Genomic DNA, 22,758 nt, shown 5'->3' on the forward strand with positions numbered 1-22,758 from the left:
GGCAGTTATATTCAGGGCCACCCCAAGCTCCTGACCTGGTCTGGGTTTGCTATGGGTCCAGTTTGCCCCTCGGCATCTTCCAGAGAAATATGTGACTAACCTAGACTAGAAGAACCCAGCTCCTTCAAAAATACTCACTCTTCTTTATGACTCTAGGTTCAAGAACTAATTTTTTCACATTGGCGATCAGAAACCAGTCCCAGACCTTTCTGTTTGCTACTTTATCTCATCTGATTCTCTCCACAACCCTACCAGAATGGTATTACTTGTCTTCCTACTATAGAGAAAGAGGCAATGGCTTGCACAGAATCATACAGATAGCAGTGGTAAAGGCTTACCTGAATTTAGGTAATCAGAATTTCAGTGTAACCTCTTCTTACCCTATATGCTTTTAAATGTATTTACGTGGAAAAATATTTAAAAATTTAATTGTTAAATTGTTGTTAATAATAAATCATCTTGATTGACAAACAATAAATTTATGAGAAATGCAAAATACGAAAGTTCAGGTTAAGAAAATATTTAATATTTGCATCACACCTGTCTCTAGGATGAATGGCCCCTGTAAATTGAACTCACCCTTGAGCTCTCATCTAGGTGATCCTTGATAGCCATACCTCTCCTTCAAAATATATCCCCCCTCTCCCAATTCCCTGCTGCTGTCTAAAATCCAGAGAATTGGAGAAAAGTGGATTTTCTCTCTGAATTACGTTACTTTCATACGCCTCCCCTTCCTCTTTGTGTGACCCAGGTTGAGGACTGGATTTCTCCTTTCCTCTTCCTATCTCCTGGCCGCGGACCGGGGCGCTGGACAACCCAGCAGCCTCGAGTCCTCCCCTTTAAGACCTGCGCCTCCCCAACACCCACGCCCCCCGGCTCCGCCCCGCTTCCGCAAGCCCCGCCCCTTCTGACCCTCCCCTTTAAGGGCCAGCCCCGGACGCAGACGAGGCTGTGACGCGGCCGGCGGCCCGGGGCTGGGTACATTGTCGCGCCGCGGCTTCCCCCCGGCCGGGCCCCCGCCGTCCCGCGTTCCACGGAGCGCCAGGCCCCCGGGGGGGAGGGAGAGAGGGAGGGAGGGAGAAGGGCCGGTGGGCGCCAGCGGGCGACGGCGGGACCCACGGAGCCCCGCGACCCGCCGAGCCTGGAGCCAAGCCGGGGCGGGGAAGCCGGCTCCAACCCGGAGCAAACTTCCCAGCCGGGCGGGGGGCGGCGGGGACCCCGTCCGGAGCCGGGGGAGGGGGCGGCCGCGAGCCCCCCCGCCTCTGCGCCCGCGTCTCCGGGCACCATGCTGTCCAACTCCCAAGGCCAGACCCCGCCGGTGCTGTTCCCCAACCCGCCGCCGCCGCCGCCGCAGCCCCCCGCCCCGGCCCAGGCTCACCCCCCGGCCCCGCCGCCGCCGCAGCCCCCGCAGCAGTTTCCCCAGTTCCATGTCAAGCCGAGCCTGCAGATCAAGAAGAACGCCATCACCGACGACTACAAGGTCACCACCCAGGTCCTGGGACTGGGCATCAACGGGAAAGTTTTGCAGATTTTCAACAAGCGGACCCAGGAGAAATTCGCCCTCAAAGTAGGTGTGGGGCCCGGGGAAGGGGAGTCTAGGGAGAGGGGCGGCTGCCGGGGACGAGCCTGAGCCCTCGGACCGGCCCGAGCGACCCGTGGCTCCCACACGGCTGCGAGGCCGGCGGAGCGGTGGCCGCGGCGGGGCTGTCCCGGGCGCCGGAGCGGTGCGAAGTGCGCGGCTTTGGGGAGGGGAGCCGGGAAGGTCGGGTCCCGCCGACACGCCGCCGAGACTGAGTTTCCCGGCACCCGCGCCGGGTGAGTGGCGAGGGCTCCAGAAGACCCGTGCGGACTCTGCTCTTTGGGGGTTTGAGCGGGATCCAGCCGGACCGGGACGGTTGGCTTCGAGACCACTTCTGCTTTAACCCCGTCTCAAGGAAGTGATTTTCGGGGCTTGTGGTTCCCCATCCTCTTCTACCTCCTTTCTTTCCTTCTGCGGGCACAAAAGACCCATTACTCATTGAGCTGGTTGGTCGGTTGGTTTGGAGAAGTCGTATCTCAGAGGTTTATTTAGCCTCGCTCCTTATTTGGGAGCCGGAATGTGTGATTTCACTTCCCTGGGCCTCGCGAGTACGGTGGTGCAGCGTTGGGGCGCGCTGGCCCGGGAGGTGCAGGGCTGGAGATTCCGCGGGGACACCGCCCCCCCCCCCCCGGGCGCGGGGGAGGGATTGTTTTGATCGGACAGCAGGTCCCCTCCTTCTTCAGTGCCTGCGCGGCTCCAGATGGGAGGCCAGCAGGCTCCGGCGCGGTGTCTGCTGTTTCCATAGCTCCATTGATCATTTTAAACCGAGTCTGTAAACCACGGCTTGGCTGGGTGCTGATTCCGCAAATCCGAGATGGCCACTTCAGTCCTGGAGATGGTCGACTGACGGACAGCAGGACAGAGTGATACCCTTGAGCTGAGGAAACCCACCCTTTCCTTCTTTCTTTTTTCTTCGAAAGGGGTATAGTAAGAGTAGAACAGGGATTGGAGTGAGAACACCTGTTTTAGAAGTTAAGCAGAGTGAACTTGGGAGATGAGATGGGATGGTACTGTGTGAGCCAGTCTTTCAAGGGTCACCAAAAAGTAGGTTTTCTCGTCAGAGGGGATTCAGGTCAAACCACAGCTCTAAAGGTGACACATCAGATCTGTTTCCCTTGTGGTGTCTTAATGATTGGAGGAGAAAAAATACTTCCTGTGTTATATTTTCCTCTTCCCCCTTAACCCCAACAACTAGCTGTATTTCAATAATCAAATACAAAACTCAAGATAAGAGTTATGGGTGGGTTTTGGAATATAGAATCAGATGTAATAAAAAACTGCTATTTAGGGCTGTAGGGAGCAAGTATGTCCAGTTCCCAGAGTTCTTAAGGCCTCTAAAATTATTTTCTTATTGCTTTCATCTTCCCTTTTGGGGAGAGCTTTCTGTTAGCTTGAATTGAATACTTTCAGAATTGTTTGAGTTTCTATTATAAGCTGTGGCTGTGGGGTTTTTTGTTGTTGCTGAGCATTGAGTGTTGTACAGGGAATATGTCAGTATCTTGAAAACTTTAATATTTGTGTCTTAAGACCCTTTCTCCATGTTCATAATTGGGGAAAGGAGAGAAATTGTTTGAACAAACTGACTGTGGCTCTGACCTTGGGGAATGAAATTGAGTAAATGCAGTTTGACCACGGTTAACCTGTAATCATTGACAAGTACAGACATTCTTTCCAGGAGCATTTTCTGTTCCCTCTGAGACACCATCTGCCTTTACCCATCAGCAGCTTGGGACACTGGCTATTCATTCTCTTAGATGGTGAGAATATTGTATAAAGACTTCAGAACAAAACCCTTCAACTTCTATTCCTTCTTCTATTGAATAAATACACACACACAAAAATTTACCCTCTAAAATGCTTTTGGGTGGCAGTTGAGGTTTTTGTTGTAATTAATAGCAGAGAAATTTGGCTTTTCCCTTTAAAAAATAGTTTCAAAAGGAAAAATCTAGAAATGTTTTAAAGAACACTCAGAGATAATCTAGTGGAGTTTATCCTGCTCAGGTTAGAAGTGGGTGAAGATTGAAGTCAGAGTCTGTTTTGACAGGCAGTCTGCTCTTAGATCTTCTAAGTTGACTCAACTGTTAAATTGTAGATTTCCCACACATCTTTGTGTAAAACACTTAATAATAGAGGAAGAAAAAAGGGATGAAGCATAAAGAGAATGACAACAGTGTCAACAGTACTTCCATATCCAAATATTGGCTAAGGCATAATTACAGATGTGGGGGAATCTGTTCAAAGAATTTTGCACTAGATCTATGTCTTTTTGCAAAAGGAAGCTCTGCGTCTTGACTCAGATTAACTTAACCTTAGGTCCTGAGTAGTAAGATGATTTTCAAAACTAGGAGACTTTTGATTATAACCCGAGGGAGGAAAATGTGGTAGGGCAGGAAGGATTGCCCAAGGTGTCTGAAGAAAAAGGGAGAAGACCTCTTCTCTGCATAGCGTGTCACGGCCATTTCTGGGGACTGATGAACCTACAGAGGACGCAGAGTCCTAGGAACCCTGATGGAAGTCCTGAGTTTTTTCTATTTTGCAGTTCTGAGAGTTGGTGGGAGATGGCACTGTCCAGATGCCCTTGCCCTCTCTGTGGTCTGGTGTGCTCTTAGCCATGATAAATGAAATCAGTGCTTAAAATCGTAGTCCTTGGGCTGGCCACAGTGGCTCAGCAGGCAGCGTTCTCACCGGCCATGCTGGAGACCTGAGTTCAATTCCCGGTGCCTGTCCATGCCAAAAAGAAATGTAGTACTAATTTGCCCTACTACTTCTTTTCCTTCACCTCAGAGATGTAACATTTGAGATGACCTCACCTCACCATCTCTCCTGACTGCTTTTGCTAAGCTGTAAATCATACACATACTTCCAGTCAGAATAGGAAGAGATTTTAAGAGGTCATCCTGTGCAGCCCCTCTTTTTGTGTGTGTGTGTGTGGGGGGGGGCAGGAGCATTACAATTCCTCAATTTTAGGTTTTTATTTCTAGCTGTTTTAAGGTACTGGAAGCTAAAAGAAATATCAGTATAATGATTAATGGTTTAGCACTCATACTCAATTGTTAAACCCTGCCTTCTCTGTATAACTCCACCGTCACTTTTGATCTTCTACTCTTTAGGAGTATTTGTGCTATGCCAATTCTAACTCTTTCATGTTGGAAGGGCAGCCTCTTGTTTTATAGATGAGAAAATCAATGTCCAAAGCGAGGAAATAACTAGCTCCAGGTAATAACAAAGCTGTTCATCTGTTAGAGCTTAGGATGCTTCATTCCTGGTCTTAGCTTTTCCCCACTTCTTGACCGCAGTGACATTGGCAGGCTAGGACATGGGACTGGCTGCTACTCCCAGATCCTCTCCAGCCTTAGGAGCTGCTGTCTCCTGCTTTGACTGTGGGCTGGGAGTGATCTGTTGGTGGGTATCCCTCTTCATCAGTAACAACCCCTGAGGTTGGAGGGGCAGCTCATAAACCAGCTCACGAGTTTTGGATCTATAGTGCCAGCTTTTGTAAACCAGCCCTCCCCACACAGATACCTTTTTTAAGGGAATGTTTGATAAAAAGCTTATTTTATTTTTGGTATGAGAACATGGGAATTTTATTAACTGTTCTTTGGTAAGGACACTTTGTCTCAATTCACTTTTATATTAATTGGTTGTATTCTCCATGAGGTTCCTTAGCTGTTTGCTCCTTCCTTGTGTAATAGTGACTCTTAGATGTTAGCTGAACAAATTTAATTAAAGCAAGCACCGTTATCCTTCTCTGCTGTATAACTGAAGCATGTTATTGCCTTGCAAAATATAGAATGTTGTCATTACGTATCTCTGTTTATCTTTCCACTGCATGGATTAGAGAAAACAAGGTCCTGTGGTTTCTCTCCTTTCTTCAGGGGTCCTCTCTCCCCAGGTCACTCAAGTGTCACAGCTATGTGGCTTCTTTTGGTGTTGTGAAGGGAAATGATGGCAATCTCTTATGGTTGATCTGGACATTGTTAAGAGGACATGATATTGTAGGTGCAGGGAAACCCCAGAGCCTCCACCTCCCCATAGTACACCAGTCCTGTCCAGTCCACCTCATGCTGGGTGCCTGTTGGAGAGCAGGATAGGTCTTTTTTTTTTTTTTTTTTACATGGGCAGGCATCAGGAATCGAACCCGGGTCCTCGGGCATGGCAGGCAAGCATTCTTACCTGCTGAGCCACCATGGCCCACCCCAGGATAGGTCTTATGGTTGGATGAGAGGCAGTGTACCAAATGGGGCCGGTATTCTGGATGTAAACATGAGGTGAAGAAAGTTTCATTGATCAGTCCCAATTTTTATATCCAATATGCTTACAGATAGCTAAAAATGCACTGAGCACCTACTCTATGCTTAGTTGTGTGAAGGATATAGACACCTCACGTGGCCTATAAAAATTGTGAGGTGAAGAAGTCTATTTGGAGAAGGCAAAACTAACAAATGTAGTCTAGGCCTGTACTGTCCAATATAGCAGCCATTGACTACATGTGGCTGTTTAAATTTATAAAATTAATAAAAGTAAATAAAAATTTCAGTTACTAGTCACATTCCAGGTGTTTGAGTAGCTGCTAATGGCTACCAAGTTGGACTGCACAAGAACATTCCCATCCTTGCAGAAAGTTCTTTTGGACTTTCCTGGTCTAGGGGTTAAATTGTGTTGTTAGGAATATAGACGCTTTGATAGGGGAAATCTGTGAGAACTAAAGGAGCTGAAGAAGGTTTCAGCTGAGGTGAGTGGGTCATCGCTGGGTATCTGGGGAACGAGCAAATCTGCAGGAGGTCAAGTTGGCCCAGGCTAGAGCTGAGGGGGAGAGCAAGAGACGAGGTTAGTTTTGAGTAAGTGGGGCGAAGTGGCTTAGAATTGGAGTCTTTGTGTGAAAAGCAGTTTTACAGTGTTTGGTGGGCTAAGTAGGCTAACAGGATGTCATAAAGGGATGTTTGGAATGACTGAGGTTGGAGCTTGTGATTTTTTGAGGGAAGGGTCTGGTTTCTGGTTTCAGAGACCTGTCCCTCTCTCGGGAGGAGGCTTCCCGTAGTCTGCCCTGGCCCTGGCCGTGACTCCTGGACTGCAACTGGGCACTTGGCATCCACTGAGACGGGATCAAAGTAGGGTTGGTTTATGCCCCCGTTTTTTTTTCACTTGTGAATTTGGAGCTCTGATAGAGCTTGAAAATAATCTTCAGCTAAGATGTATCAGTGGCTGCCAAAGGTGAAAGAAAAGCCAACCTAGGCCATTCCAGTAGCTGGGACTGTGGATATTGGTGGGTGTCTGGAAAATAAAGGGGCTCCTTTTGGGGAAGATGGAGGAATCAGTATCCCCGCCCCACATCCAGGGTGTTTGGATACCTGGAGATGTGAGGAGTAGGGCCATCAACAGTTGATGGCTATTTAAACAAGTGCTGGGAATTCCGGGGAGAACCTGGAAAGCCAAGCCTCAGGACTGCTGGAGGCAAACTTCATCCCTGGCCATGTGCTGTCACCTGCAGAGCCCTGGGAGCCCCTGGGAGAGGGAAGGGCACTGTTAGCTGAGGCTGAGCCAGTTCACAGTTCCTCAGCAGCCGATTGTGCTTCCACCTAGGACTCTCCCTAGTGGACCAATGGCTGTAGTACAGCAGTCACACTTCCCCGCCTCCCTCTGTTCCATTTCACACTCTTCCTAAGGTCACCTTGGGGCTCTCTCTCTTTTTTTTCAATTTTTATACACCCATGTACAAGCACATACATCCTTAATATACAAACAGTCCGTCCATCCGTGGTGTACAATCGATGCGTCACAGTATCATCTCATAATTGTATATTCATCACCATAATCATTTTTTAGAACATTTGCATCGCTCCAGAAAAAGAAGTAAAAAGAAACTCATTCATACCATACCCCTTACCCTTCCCTCTCACTGACCACTAGTATTTCCATCTATCCAATGTATATATTTTTTAACATTTGTTCCCCCTATTATGTATATATTTTTAATCCATATGTTGTGTTCATCTGTCCATTCCATAGATAAAAGAAGTGTCAGACAAAACCTTGGGTCTCATTTTTGCTCCTCCTCCCTGCCCTGTGCCTCTCCAGAGTTTCTGTGTCCTGGGGGATGGGGGTGGTGGTTGGGGGCAGGGGCTGGGCTGGGCAGGGCAGAGTCTGGCAGAGTTGTTTGTCGTGAAGGAGTTGCAGCTGCTCTTAGTAATGATTTAAGGCCCACAGGTAAAGGGTCCCACACTTTTCTTTGCACCTCCGAGCCGATACTCACAAGGCATCTTTCTTGTCCCCTTCCCTGTTTCTGAGGAAGAAGCCGGGTCAGGCCACAGAGGTCCAGTGGCACTACCGAGGTCTTACATGGTCCAGCATCAGAGTCGTGACTTGGGACCTGGTATCGACTGCTCTTTGTCTGGGTTTCTTTGTTTTTTTGGGTACCAGCGGTGGTAGTTCTGGGATTGCAGACCTGCTAGGCAGTGCAAAGTTGGACTCCATCAACCTATGCTACCTTGGAAATGAGGGGCATCGAGAAGGAGAAGAGACCACATCACTGGGTCAGTTTAATGTATACCAGGTATATAACCCAAATCGGATTGATGAACCTTTTCCTTTTTAAGGAAATACTGATATTTTGTATATTAAGTGTATGTGGATATAAATATCTGGAAGTATTAGCGATAGCCTATAGCTAGATTAGAAAGCCAAAAAAAAAAAAGTTCTAGTCTTCGTGCTCTGTTAATTGTGTGACCTTGATTTAGCTAAGTAAACTGAACTTTCTAGGCCTCAGTGTACAGATCAGAGGGTTGTGCTTTTAGCACCTTATTGGCAGTGCTGGGTAGTGGAAGGCTGTGCTGGGGGCAAGAGGTGCCAAGAACCGGAGGATCATTAGCTGAGTTTCTCCACGTTTGACCACCAGTAGTAACTGGGCCTGGTGTGGATGCCCTTCAGATAGACTCCAGGGCAGCCTGTATCCAGTTAATTAATAATCATCACTGACTAGCTGCTCCTTCTCATATGTGAAGTTTTTAGCCGGTGACTCTGCAGAAAAAATGGGCTGTGTAACTCTTGAAATCAGAAGAATCTTAGTGTAGTGGTGACAAAAGATAGATGTGAGAAATTCTTTATTTTCTTCATTCCAACTCTTTTCTCATTTGAAGTCATGGGGCAAAACAAGGCTGCTGAGTGGTTGTACAGCCTGTACCCTGCGCAGGAGTACCTGGCTGAGGGCATGAGTGAGGCCTGGAGTCTAGCCCACTGTCCATTTGCCAAGCTTTACTTTGGTGTGTGACTGGGTCCACCCAAAGGGATGCTTTCTTCTAATGCACCCAGAGATGTTGGAATGCACTGTCCTGAGGGGAGAGTTGGGGACTGACTCCCAGAGCTGATAAGGAAGTTAGGATTGTATCCAGGTAGCAGTTAGCTTCCCAGATAGGGCTGGGTGAGAAGAGACTTCAGGAGTGTGAGGAAGATGTGAAGAAAGGGAGGGATGATCACGTCTGTTCTCTTTCCTCTTCTTCCCGCCCAAGGCCAGTGCTAATGGTATCAGTCCTTAGGTCTTTGGACTGTGGGGTCCTGTGTGCCAGGCCATCCGATTTGGATGAAGTAGGCAGAGAGGCACAGTGGAAAGGATAAGATTGTTGCCATCCTCTGGTAGTGTAGAGTCCTGGGGGTCTTTATTCTGTGATCCAGTAAACATCTCTGTGTACCAGCCAGTAGGTGGTAGAGGCTGGGACGGGGCCTCAAGGTCAACTCCTAATTGTATCCACTGTTCCCCTCCAAGACCAGCCCCCTGGCCGAACTATGTGTTTATTCCATTAGGAACCTGAGCCCTCCAACAGGGTCACATGAAAGAACATCTTACTCTTGAAGGACATGACCAATGTTCATCCAAGTCTTGATTGGGAGGCGAAGGGTGGCAAGCAACGGAGAGAGCTGTGAGGACATCTGCCGGAAGCCTTTTCTGTCTCCGAGAAGATGAAGGAACAAAGAGAGCTGTACTGTTGATGCCTTCTCTCTATCTGCCTTGTCTCCGTGATAGTTCTTTCTTTGAGCCTGAAGCGAAGGTTCTACTGTCCCCGTGTAGACTACTCCTCCTTCACTCTCCTTCAGGGCCTCACCCTTCCTGCCTCTCAGCAGGCAGATGATTAAGTTGATCACTTTGCTGCCATTTTGATTATCCATATTGTAATAAGTCTCCCAGCCCACACTGGACATCTGCAGCCTGGCTTCCTGCCCAGGGCCCAGTACTGTTACTCAGCCCCTCTGTCCTAACAGCTAAAAATAAACCTGCCACTGCTGCAGTCTTCCCTTGCAGCCCAGGTCCTGATATCTGTCCCAAGTCTTCCTGTCATGCTGTAGAACTGCTTATCTCACTTTTCTTCCAAGTCTTCTCTGTTTGCCCTCTTCTACTTGGGAGGTGTTTGGGGGCCAATTTGATATTCGGAGTGTTGGTAGAGGAGCTGTGGTGGCTGCTTCTCCTGCTATCTAGATTTATGTGTATAAAGGGTCTGTGGAGCTGCCTTATTTATTCACCATTAGAGGAAAGGTTAGACAAGAAAGAGGGTGAATAAGTTCATCAGAGTTGAGGAGACTTTCTACAGTCTTGGCCTTCAGTACTGGTTTCTTCTAAGTTCAACCCCTAAGCAGGCCTACTTCCAGAACGTCTGTGGGGATGAGTAGGAGAGTGCCACGTGGGGCATGTTCTGCCCTGGCCCACACCCTGCCTGCCTGGTGGCTGAGTGTGCTGCCTGCCTAGGACTCTTGCGGGTTGCTCTGCTCTACCCGCTGCCTCCACAGTGTGGGGCTCTAGGTTGCCACACTCAAAAGTGTGACCTCATCTCATTGGCTTCCAAGAATAACCGGGCTCTCAGGGCCTCCTTCCTGCGTCAGGCCATGACCCCCTCTGGCCCTTCCATCTCTGCCACTTTCAGAAAACAGAGCATGGGTCTCTTTTGCCTTCTGCCTGGGGGCTGGGGATGGGAGTCAGGGGTATCAGTAGTCTGTGTCTTTCAGGGTATGACCTCTTCCTCTACTGCCTAGGGGTCCCGGCGGCCCAGAGAGCCAAGTGAGGAAAGGGGCTCACGTAGCTGGAATACCTGCTTAGCTAATAGGTACTGGGAGGATACTTCCTTTATTTTGGCTTTGACATTCTCTTCTTTCTGATTTTTCCAATCTGTGGAGCAGGTGGTGGTACTACGTGTGGCATAGGAGGGTTCTGTGTTGGCTTTTGTGAGAGAGTGATAGGAGCCAAGAGGTAGGACTTGGGGACCCTCTCTTTTCAGTTAGAGTTACATACCCAGGTCCCTGTCTCCATGATCGCCTTCTCCTTTCTGTCCCCCTGGGGCCTCATTTCCTCTACAGGGAGGGATTTATCTGCCAGGGCCCATTGGTCCCTGGAGGGGAGGAGTTGGGTATAATTGCTAAGAGTTTATTTTTAACTCTGACAGAAGGAGCCCCTGTCCTTGGAAGAGCCATACCCTCCCTTTCTCTCCCTATCCTGGGCCTCTTTTCCTGGCTTGTATAATTCTTAGAGGAAGGCTAGTAGAATTTGAAAGGCCAGGCTTCACAGGAACTGGGAAGGGAGACCTCTCCAAGTGAAGAGTCTGCAGATTGCTTGTCATGCCTGGTCCCTACAGCGCTCAGAGGGTCTGGTAGGGAGGGGGTCCTGGGCTTGACTGTGTGGAATGCAGAGCATCCTAGGAATGCAGGTGGGCTGGGGGCAGGAGGCCCATGTGTCTATGTGCTCCAGAGCAGGAGTGCTCCAGCTGCTCTGCTGTGTGGAGAGGCAGGTTGCAAGGGGTCACCCTGTGCCTTTTCCTCTGCCCTCTTCTTTCATGCACCCACAGAACTACAATGAGCAGTATATTAACCTGTTTTATAAATGCTCACATTTACAGAAGATGGGGAGTTTTTGTTATTGCCTCTAACTGCCAGCCCACTGGCATCATTTCTTTTCCACCAGAGCCTCCTTGGGGCTCTCAGTGGCTCCCTGCCCTTCGGTTTTCCCCTTCCCCAGTGGTGCTCCCCCCCCCCCCCGTGGCGCTCCCCTCCCCCATTAGTGCTCCCCTCCCCCCGGTGGTGCTCCCCTTCCCCCGGTGGTGCTCCCCTTTCCGGGGTGGGTAGTGCTCTCGGGCAGGAGGAGGGTGGGTGTGAGTGGCCTCTTCTCCCACGTCTCAGACTGTCCTGATTTCGCCACCTTGTTTTCTGGTTATCATGGCTCAGATTCTTCTTTAAAAATAAAATAAAATTGAGTTTGAAGTATAATTAGAGAAGGAATGAGATAGTGAGGGGGGGGGGTAGTAGAAATATGTGGCTGACTCCAAGGAACGTCACCCATGAAATGAAGGTCTTCCCCTCTCCTTCTTGGGAGTGCAGTGGGGGATTAGTTTCCCTAAAGCTCAGCTCTGAGCATGTAGCTTCTCATTTAATATCCTTCAGTGGGTTCCTTGTGTCGTTTGGGTACATGAGCTGTCTAAATCCTTGTGGAACTAGCCCAAATCTGTTTTTTGTTTTATTTTGCTTTGTTTTGAATGCATGCTTTGTCTCAGCTTCAGTAGCTCATATATGTTGTTCCTTTACATGAGTCTGCTCTTCCATCCCCACAGCTTTGCCTATGATATGTGTCCCTTTAACCATGTGTTCCTGTCTCTGTCTTCCTGTTCTGCCCTGCACAAATGCTGCTACTTAAATGAAACCTTCCACACCCAAAGTAGTTCTCCCCATCCCTCCCTGTCAAACTTGCCAAGACACTCTTAAACCTTTTCTTTCTCTTTTTAAATGTATTTCTCCATGTGCAGGGTGCTCATCTAGAGATTGTTTTGGATTGTAAGTTCCTTGAAGACCCAGATCTTCATTATTTTTGTAGCCATTTATTTCTGTGTTGTGACCATACACCCTCATCAAAAAAAAAATTTTCATATAGCGTCTTGGCACTGTGCTAAGCTGCCTAACAATAACTGCCTAACAGAGGTGTGGTAATTGGAAAACAGTGGATGCTGCCTTACATGAATGTAAGGTGCGAGGAGCGATCCTTAGTGTTTGGGGGTTGGTGGCAGCTCTGCTGGTGGGACGGTGCTGGGGTGGGACAGTGTTGGCCCGGGGCTGTCAGGGCCTGATCCCGGGATATAGTGAAGGTACTGTCCCTGTTCTTCTAAAAAAACATTCTTACTTCTGTGAAGAGATCCCACCCCTGCTGGTTGTGGCTCTCAAAACATTCTTCTGGGCATTTCTTCCCTCTGCCTGCCCAGATCTGCTAACTGAAGCTGGCACCTTCTGTTTCTGCTCCCGAGTTCTTGTTCTTATATGGGCCCCTGACCACAGTTTCCCATTAAGGCTTTTTGCCTTCCTCACCCCTGTTCCAGGGCCCCTCCCTTTTCCTGTTCGTTTTATAGAGATGAAGCGTCTGCCCCTTGGAGGGCAGTAACTGGGAACAGGAACAGATCTGGAACAAGCCAGCTTCCCTTCAGGCCTTGACATGTTGTAGTTAGCTCCAGACACGGCAGAAGCACCCAGATGCAGTCTGTTGTTATCTGTGGCCCTTGCTTCTGTGTATTGTAAGAGGTGCCAGTCCTGACCACCACATTGCTGGGACTGAGGTCAGAGATTTGGACCCCATGGGGCCATTTAACTCCATACCACAGCACATTTGCAGGTGGGCCAGAACTGGACTGGGATTGGAGAGATCTCAGTTTTCCCCTTACCTGTGTGGCCCTGAGGAAGTCTTGGAACCTGCCTGCACCTCACTCAGTTTCCTGGTCTTATAAAACAAAGGGATCAGCCTGGAAAAATTCTGGCATTGAAAGTCCTTCTTTATTACTGTTGCTGCATCCATTCCTGCAGCTGGGAAAACAACCTGATGCTGTGAAGGAAATGATCAGCTGGGTCCCCACTGTCTTCAGGTCCCACAGGCTAGTGTTATTTCATTCTCCTGGCTGTAGAATTTTACTCCTTCAGCCATTCAACCAGAGTTTAGATGTTTAATCCCTCCATGCCTGCCTCCTGTCTTCCGTGCTCACTGGCCATCAGGAGGCCCAGATGGCAGGATTAACCTAGAATGGGAGAAGAATCAGGGTCATCCCCTTGGGTTCAGACCCTTTTAATACCTCTGCTATGTGAGATGAGAGGAATTTAGAACAATGAGCATTGATTCTTTCTGGCAGCTTAAACTAGACTTCTGCCTTTCTAAGCAGGATTTGCCTTAGGGTGCCTTCTATCCTCTTGAGATCCAAAGCAGCTTCCTACTCAAGAAAATTAATTAGCTGTGCCAAGAATGATTTGGATAGAACAGAACAGCAGATTGAATTTAATACATATAACAGTCTCCGTCTTCTGCCTCATTCAGATCACTGTTCAAAGTTTAGCAACACCATGAAGGTTTCTCAGATTAGTAACAGTTTTTTACTGAGCAGATACTATAAATAGAAACTGTGCTAGGTGTTTTACTTATATAATCATTAATCCATAAATAACAGCAAAGTTAAAGTCCCCATTTTACAGAAGGGGGAACATATTCAAACATGTTCACAATCATTCATTCATTAGCAAATACTTATTGAGTGCTTACTAAGTGCTACTAAGCCTCAGGGATACAGCAATATACAAAACAGACAAAAAGAATTTCTTCCTGATCAAGCTTGTGTTTTGGTAGGGGGAGACAAACAAGACCCAAACAATTAAATGATATAGCTTGTCAGATGGTGATAGGTACGGAGAAAAAAAAGGAGGGAGGCAGGTCCTGGAATGTTGCAAGCATGTGTGGTGTTGCAGTCTTAAATAGGGTCAGAGAATAATTCACTGAGAAGGTGATCATTCTAATGAGCCTTGGTGAGCACCAGGCAGAAGAAACGGCGAGTGCAAAGGCCCTGAGGCTAGTGAATGGAGGGTGTCTAGCTCTAACTTTAAAGGGCTGCCTAGCTCAACTCCTTCTCTGACTCCATTATGATTCAGTACTTAGTTGACCTAGCAATTTATTTTTTAACGTCAAATATTTATAGAATGCTTATTTTGTCCAGTTGCTATAATGGTACGAATAAAATGTGGGCCTTTCCTGAGAACTTACTGTTTAGAGGAGAAGTGAACATGTGTGTAAAAAATAAATGAAAGTCCCAAATTTGGATTATACCAGCTCTACATATTCCCATTTGCCCCTCACAGTACCTCTTTGACAGAGTAGTCTAGGTGGTCTGTTTCCCACCTGCTGAGAAAGCACTTCAGGTAGGTGGTAGATAATAACTGGCAGAGTTAGGGAAATGGAGTGATAAATAAGCATAAATGTGATGGGCTCATCAGGGCTGTGGGGGGGTGCTTTTGTGTGTACTGGGCAGGGGGCACTTCATGGAAGCACACCTGTGACACACTCCAGGGGAGGATGCAGATAAAAATATGAAGATGGGGTTTCTGAGGAATGGTGTGAGGGTGTACCATTAACTGGATATCCCCATCTTCTGTTTGGCAAGTGATGGGATGAGATGATGTCTCCCCAGCGATCTTTCTGGTAGTAGGAAACGCTTGGGGTCAGGTATTAACTGATCATTACTAGAGCCAGGTAGGGGTTAAGGAGAAAGAATTGCCCGGCTGAAACAGGGCAGAGGTTATTTTTCTCCTAGTTTGGAGCTTCCAGGGTTTTTCTCCTGCTCTGAAGAATTGCACCGTTGAAGTGTTTAGCCTCCTGGGTGAAATGAGCAAGCAGCAGGTAGGGTGATGGGAGGCTCTGTCCCCAAATTCTGGTCATCTTTGCTACCTACATCTCAGGAGTTGTTGAACAGAAGCCAGGGCTCAGGATGGAGATGACCGTTGGTGCAGATGGGAAAGTGAAGCAATAAGTTGGGTCTGTTTTTTCCTGAGCATGTGCTGTGACAGAGGAAATTGCAACATTTTTTTTTCTTTCCTTTATTTCTTTTTATAGAACTCGAAAGGAAAAAAAATCTTCTAGTAAATTCCAGAAAAAGTATCTGGTCTTTGGTAGGTCATTATTGCCCCTTTTCTCCCCACAGCACTTTTTATTTGTGATCTTTCTTCCTGCTTTTCTCTCCCATCCATACCTCCTCCATTTCCTTCTCTCTGCAACCAGTTAGCTGTGTCTGCAAGGAGGGAAGGAGTTGATTTGGACCGAGGGTACCTTGAGAAAGCTCCTTGTCCCTTGCCCTCCAGGTGAGAGGTGTCTTCTGTACCAACTCACTCATGGAAAGCTGCCTTGTCACCTTTCCCTTGACACACAACTTTTAAATTACAACTGGTGGGCGGGCCACGGTAGCTCAGCAGGTAAGAGTGCTTGCCTGTCATGCCCGAGGACCTGGGTTCGATTCCTGGTGCCTGCCCATGTTTAAAAAAAAAAAAATTACAACTGGTGGTTCCTGATATTTACTTGGCCACTCTTCCCACAGCTTCGTTCTGTGTTCATTTGGTATCTCAGACTGTTGAGGCGATACTTGTCTACCCAGGTAACCACCCTTTGGTAGATTCAAAGCATGTGTCTCGGCAAGAACACAGTTGTATTTGGAAATGTGCAGATGATGTATTTTCCTAGTGAAAACTTTTGAGGTCTGGAAATGTGGGACTTTCTTTGTGTGTATATGAGATTCATTTCTTCTTCCTCAGATTTCTACACTCCAGTACAGCCGAAGAGTTCCAGTGTAAGCCAGTGTGGAGACTACCTTTAGACAACTAAAATGTTCTGGATCATCCCTGAGAATGAGGTCTCTTTGATGTGAGGAAGCTGGGAATGGCACAGCAACACTGCCCCCCACACATACCCCCCCCCCCCCCCCCACACACACACATTGCCCGGGATGGGCCAGGCTGCTGGTACCTGCTAGTGTTAATCACTTTCTTGGGCAAAGAAGGACAAAACCCTTAGGGGTGAGAATTTTTGTTCAGTCTCTTTGTTCTCTCTACCTTGCTGCCTCTGGTACAGCTAATTTGGAGCTTCTACTTTCCTGCTGTTTTCTTTGAACTTAATCTCTGTCAACAGGAAGCTATCTTCAGTTTACAGATGAACTCACTGAGTGTGCTAGTGGAGGGAGGAGAGTCTGTATTTGCTTGTTTGCCCGGATCCCATAGTGAATACATAAGTCTTCTCTTGTAGGAAGCTGTACTGGCTAATGTGGTAGCCACTAACCACATGTGGCTGCATCAATGTAAATTTAAATTAAATATGCTGAAAAATTCAGTTCCTCGGAAGCATTAGCCACATTTTAAGTGCTCAGTCATCACATCTAGCTAGTGGCAACCATAGGGACAGTGCAGATAGAGAACATTTCCACCATCATGGAAGGTTCTCTTGGACAATACTGGATTTTGAGGCAGTCATTCATACCCTGGTAAAGATTTAGTTGAGTTAGAAGGGGATTTGAAATAGGAAGTGAGGAGGGGTTTTTAAGGCCCTAGTGAGAAGGTAATAACTTAGAAAAGGACTTTAAAAGTATTTAGTTTGGCTTGTTTAGGACTACATCCTAAGCAGATGGTCATCCAGCCCAGTGACTCCCAAACCAGTCGATTATCACCTGTGGGTAGCTTTCGAAAATACAGATTCCTGGGCCCCATTCCATGTACCTTATTGAGACAGCAGAGATGGTACTCAAGAATCTGTGTTTTTAGAATGCTTGCCAAGTGATGAATTTATCTGGGTTTGGCAGTCACTTATCTTTCTCAACTATGCTTAAATTCCTCCAGTGATGGGGAAGCACACCCCTTTTCAAGATAACCTTACTATATGAAAAAATTTTTGCTATTGTTCAAGTTTTATGTTTATTGAGTCCAAAAATTGATTCCGTGACCTCCTTTAATGCTGGTTGCATTTCCCAGTGCAGCACAGAATGCATCAGTTCCGACTTCTGCACACTCTGCCTCTTAGCGTATGTGTGAACACAGCTGGGGTGTGGTTCCTGCCACCCCGCAGTCATGGCACATTTTCAGTATGCTTGTTCTGTCAGGGGCTCTAGAAGGATGCAAAGATGCAGTATCACTCCCACATCCTTTCTACGTTCAGGCCTTGAGGAAAGGGCCAGGTATCGGTGGGCCCTGCCCAGTGGAGAATCCCAAAGGCTATCCAGCTGGTTCGGCCCATGCCTACCCTCTGCCTTTCTGCCTGGTGTGGAGGAAAGCATCTCTGTTTCTTTGCATGAAAACATTTGTTTTTCAGGGATTCTGATCTGATTTCACTAGCATTGAAAGACTCAGCCATCCATTCCCAGACAGATCCAACCAAAACTGTCACTTTTGTCAGAGATCTTCAGCAGCTCTCTCTTGCCTCTAGTGTAAAGCTCGAACTCCTAAGTGTGGAATTCAGTGTCCTTTACAAGCTGGCTTTGACCTTTCACTCTCCCTGCTGTCCAGCCAGCCCCCTGTGCCATTCCCCTCCCTGCTAACACGCATACCGCTCCAGGAGATTACTTCTCCCCACTCTGCAGTGCCTTCCAACTGTTCATCCTTTTGTATCCTTCCTGGTAGATTTGTGTTTCCTTTTGAGGCTCATCTTAGATTTTACCTGTCCCCCGTGCCCACCCCCACATTCCAGGCAGAATTAATTCCTGCCTTTGTACTTGTGGCAATTCATCATCGCCTGCATGGCTGCCGTGGACCTGAGTTACAGTCATTTCCATGTCCTCCCCTCCTAAACTCTATACTCCTTGAAGACAAGGACAATCTCTTTTTGTTTTGGTGTTTTGGAATCCCCTGTGTTACCACTGTGCCTGGCACTTAGCTGAGGTGCAATAAATACCCACTTAAGTGTCCTGTGGGTGTATCCTCTTTTGGATTCAAATAAGACTGCCTAAGGAGCCAGAGCCCCTTCCTCAGAATTCCTACCCTCAGCAGCCCTGGGGCTCATCAGCTCAGGTGGGAAAAGCCCTACCGTAGCCCATAATTAACAAGCTGGGTACAGTGGCTTAGTTGCCTCAGAGGCAAAACCAGTATTTAAACAATAAAGTTGGTAAAATCAAGAATTAAAGTGTCAGCTCCAGAGGCAGCTAGATCCAAACACAAACCAGCCCAGTTAGAGAAGATAATTGGAATAATGAGTCAAGCCAAATAATTCTCCCTAGCCTTGGGAAGAGGCTGGAGGCAGAGGGTGGGGGGCTTGGCAGGAGTTGGGAAGGGGACCTCTCATGTTTGTGTCTCTGAGGTGGGGTTGGAGCTGGTTGGAGCGTGTGTGTGAGGTGCTTCGCCAGAAAGGGCTGTCAGTGCTTCCTTTTATTTCCAGTTTCTGTAGGTTGGACTAATTTTGCCAAATGGAAAATAAAAGAAATTGGGGAAAATAGGGTAGGAATAAACACTTTTTGTATGCACTGAGAGAGACCGTTTCGTACTGCCTTATAGGAGCTCACCTTACTTTCTTCTGATGCTACTGGTGGTGGCGACCAGGGGGGTGTGTAGGAAGGGAGAGGTGACATTTGAGCTCCTCCCTTCCTAGCTCAGAACCAGAGCGTGAGGAATTCCCCAGCCTTTTGATGGTACCCAGATGCTAACCACAAACTCCATCTCTGCTGGAGGTGTTCTGAGAAACATACATGCCAGGAAAAGCCTGCGGCTTCAGAAAAAGGGGAGCCTACTCTAGAGGCAGAGGCTTCCTACGTGAGGGGTGGGGGTCCCAAAATTTCCCTTCATCTGGGACACGTGCTTCTGTAGTCGGTTGCAGAGATCAGTAGGAGACAACTTTTCAGGATCTGCTTCATCATGAATGAGGCACAAAAGCCCACCGCAGTGGATCTGAGAGGCTACTGGGAGGGTCTTTTCCACAAGTTCACCCTGGGGAGCACTGATGATATTTTTTCCAGTCCAAAGTTAGGATCTGTCTGTTTCTTTATATTTTTTGGGGAAGGGGGGGCGGGACATCACTTTCAGATCCAAGAAACAATCTGAGACTTGTAGTTTGAATATGAAAATATTGGACTTTGTGGGAAATTTTGAAGATTTTTGACATGTCCAAGTGTCTACCACTCATTGTTATCTGGTCCATCATGGAAGGAGGGTTGGGTGAGAAGTGTTGGGACCACCCTGCTAGTCAAGCTTGGTCAGCCTTCCTACTATTTCTTTCAGGTTTCTCTGCTGAAACTAGTGGCATTGGGGGCTGAGCCCCCCCAGTGCGTGTATGATGGCGGTGGGTGGGTGACTTCTTCCTAGCCACAGGTGTGTACATTGAGTGCAGTCACCCCATAGTCACCTGTTAACCCTTATAGCTAAATGCAAAGCAGCTGGGGAGGTACAGGGGTACTTGATATAGGAGTAAAAACTGGGTCATCTGGGGGTGGAATCCTTGTCCTGGTGACATAAGCACAGATCATATACAGCTGAGGTTGGCTTGAGTGAGTGTGGTTCAGTCCACTTTAAGAAGTTCTCATGGTCGTTGGAGCAGCTTCATCATCTGCTGGACTAAATGGTAAAGCTAATGCAAATATGTGAGCACTCATTGATCTGTTCACTGGAAATGTACTGAGGGAGAAACATAAGCAGCTATTTCTTATATACTTCAAATGGTAGAAGAGTTATATAGAGGGGAGTAGGTAAACATTGAGGAAGGAAGGAGCCACTCATTTCTCCAAGCTGGAGAGACCTAGAGTATGTCAGTAGAACACTAATCCTGTGAGATGCTCGAGCAAATAAATTTTGGAAACATTTTGCAGTGCACATGAACATATTAAAGGCTCTGAGACGTTTTACAGTGAAATGGTCTGTTTAATTTTGTTTAACCTGGTGTGTCTGACATATATAGGGCCCCTTTTTTGTTTATCAATTATTAACATCTTACGAAATGTTATTCAAGAAATTGCAGTTCAATCCCCCTGCTCTGGGAGGAGAACCATCCAGTGATGCAGAGAAAAATTGACCTGACTGTGGGTCAACACAGGTTTGAGAGGCTTGATAAAGGGGTGTGTGTGTGTGTGTGTGTGTGTGTGTGTGTGTGTGTGTGTTGGGGGTGTGTGTGGCACAGAAGGCCCCCCTCCTCCCACAGCAGGTGGCTTCTACTGCAGTTAGCCCTGTCTGCGTCCTTGTTGGCACTGTGCTCCTGGAGAAGGCTTTTGTCCTGACTTGAGAATACTGAATAGGAGCTGCATCTGTCATACCTGGGAAGCGGCAGCTTGCAGCATGGGGAAGGGGAACGAGCACTCAGCAGACACTCCTGCCTGAGGCCCAACCTACGGAGAGAGCTCCAAGGTATTGGAAAAGGGAGGGCTGGTGATCTTGAGACAGCTGTTTGTTAATCCTGGAAGTGGAGGGGGGAAAGATTTAGCTCCCTTTTCTCACTGCATTTTCCTCTTCCCTCCCTGCAGGGAAGATGGGGTCGAACCTGAGAGTGACCTGGGAAGATATTTTCTCTCCTCTCCACCAACCAAACAGCATCTGGACACTGGCCCAGGGCCTAATGGCACTTAGCTTTCCATTACTTAGAGGAGTTAAAAGAAGGCATTTTGGTCTAAATTTAAGGAAAAGTTCTGAATTATAAAATGGATTTACTAAAGTTTGTGGAGTTTTAGAATTCGAGAGTCCTGGCTAGAATTATTTTCAGATTGTTGGTGGTGGGAGGTGGATGTGAGTGATCTTGTCCTGGAGATGGCTCCTTGAGACATGCCTGGGAGACCTCTCTGGATTCTTCGCTGGGAAGAAACCCAGGCCCAGTGAGTTCCCAGTGCGTATTGCAGGCTTCAGTATTCTCCCAGAGAAGTTTGCTGGGAGGCCATAGTTATTTCTAACAAAATCAGCAACTGGGAAAAATGGAAATGTAGGGGTGTGGGGTGGATATCAGCCACTCTTCCTGGGGATTATCCACTTACAATTTGGGGAAACTTCAGTGTGATTAGTTAAGACAGGGCCAGGATTTCCTACCTGTTATTTTTATGCTGCTTTCCCCCATCTGACCTTCTCAAGTAGAGTGGAGTTAGTCAGTCCTCTGGGGGAATTAGGATGAGGTGTCCTTTGGCCTTCTCCCTGCCCTTTCTCAGCCATCGCCACAGCAACCTGGCCAAGTCACTCAGCTGGGGGAGGGGCAAGCCCAGTGCTCTGGTTGTTTCCCAGTGTTAATGGAGAAAGGGCAGATGCCCTCCCTCGATATCCCCTGGGAACAGGAAGTCTGGGTGGGCCAGGCTATGGCTTGGGAAGCCATAGTATTAGTTGCTGCTGTCAACTTGGGTTGTGTTTGATAACTCCCAGGCTCCAGCCTTCCCAGAGGGCCCAGCAATTCTGACCCCCATGGACTGCAGTGACCCCCAGGGAGGGAGTCCTGGGCCCTTGCCAGGAACCTCTGAGCTCACTCGAGGTGGCTGTTGGGTAAGAGTAGAGACAAGGTCTACTGAATAGAAGACTGGGGGATGACTCCCTCCTTCCGGGGATGTATCACCACTGCTGGGAAGACATTCAGGCCTCTTCTAGACAATTGGTCATAATGGAAATTCTTTCTTACCTTGGGGTGGGGCTCTCCTTGTTCAGGGTCCTGGCAGTATGACATGAAGCCTTTTACCTGCTGCGGCCCCCCCTCAAAGCTAGAAGGCAGAGCTTGTCTGAGCCTTCACTCCTGTAATCTCTCCCTGTTTGTACTCCCTGCATGGTTGTTCATCTTCACCAGAGCAGCTTGACAGGTACTTGTGGTTCTAGCCTAGTGCATAGTTGGCATATGAATGGATTTGGGGATGACACGGCATATCTCGCTTTTTAGTTTCTCACAGGTAGGGCCTTCCTTATTCAAGCTCCGTTTCCTGTCATGGCCGAGCTTGCATCCATGGCACATCTGGATCTAGAGAGGGGTGTCCTGTTGTCCTCCATTATGAGGATCCCAGATTTCAACAGTTATTCCACGGGAGGATTGGAAATTCTCTCCGCCCCCAGGCACTGCAGAGAATCCAGGCTCCCAGGCTCCCATTTCCGGGTCTTGATCTCTAAGCAGTCAGCCCCTCCCATGTCTCCTCCCGCCAACTAGAATGGCGGGAAGGAAGTCCTGCCAGAAGGTTGTCTGCTAGTTTGTGAGGTAACAGTTTCTGGTTTGAGGAATAGATACATGTTCCCCTCCCCTTTAAAATCTGGGGCCAGAAGTACTAACTCTCTTGTTTCCATGGAAATCAGAGTGTTAAAGGGAAGAGAGAGAAAAGGAGCTGGTTATAACTACTGAAATCCAGGAGGGGTGCTTTTCCTGGGAATCTGCATAGTCTGCCCAGGGCCCTGGGTTGCAGCCCCCACTCTGTCATCAGCCAGCTGTTTTCACTTTGGTACACGTCTTC

General features: G+C 47.9%; 1 protein-coding gene across 1 annotated transcript in view; it reads left to right on the forward strand.

The window, feature by feature from the left end:
* Window positions 1–1,090: 1,090 nt before the first annotated feature.
* The window catches only part of MAPKAPK2 (MAPK activated protein kinase 2), a 65,708-nt gene continuing 44,040 nt past the window's right edge, over window positions 1,091–22,758 (forward strand). Inside the window, exon 1 of the mRNA XM_077157622.1 lies at window positions 1,091–1,567. Within this exon, the coding sequence (XP_077013737.1) occupies window positions 1,286–1,567 (282 nt within the window). The 5' untranslated portion in view covers window positions 1,091–1,285. The remainder of the gene's footprint in view (window positions 1,568–22,758) is intronic.

This window comes from Tamandua tetradactyla, chromosome 4, assembly GCF_023851605.1.
Source record: "Tamandua tetradactyla isolate mTamTet1 chromosome 4, mTamTet1.pri, whole genome shotgun sequence".
In the NCBI taxonomy this organism is placed as follows: Eukaryota; Metazoa; Chordata; class Mammalia; order Pilosa; family Myrmecophagidae; genus Tamandua; species Tamandua tetradactyla.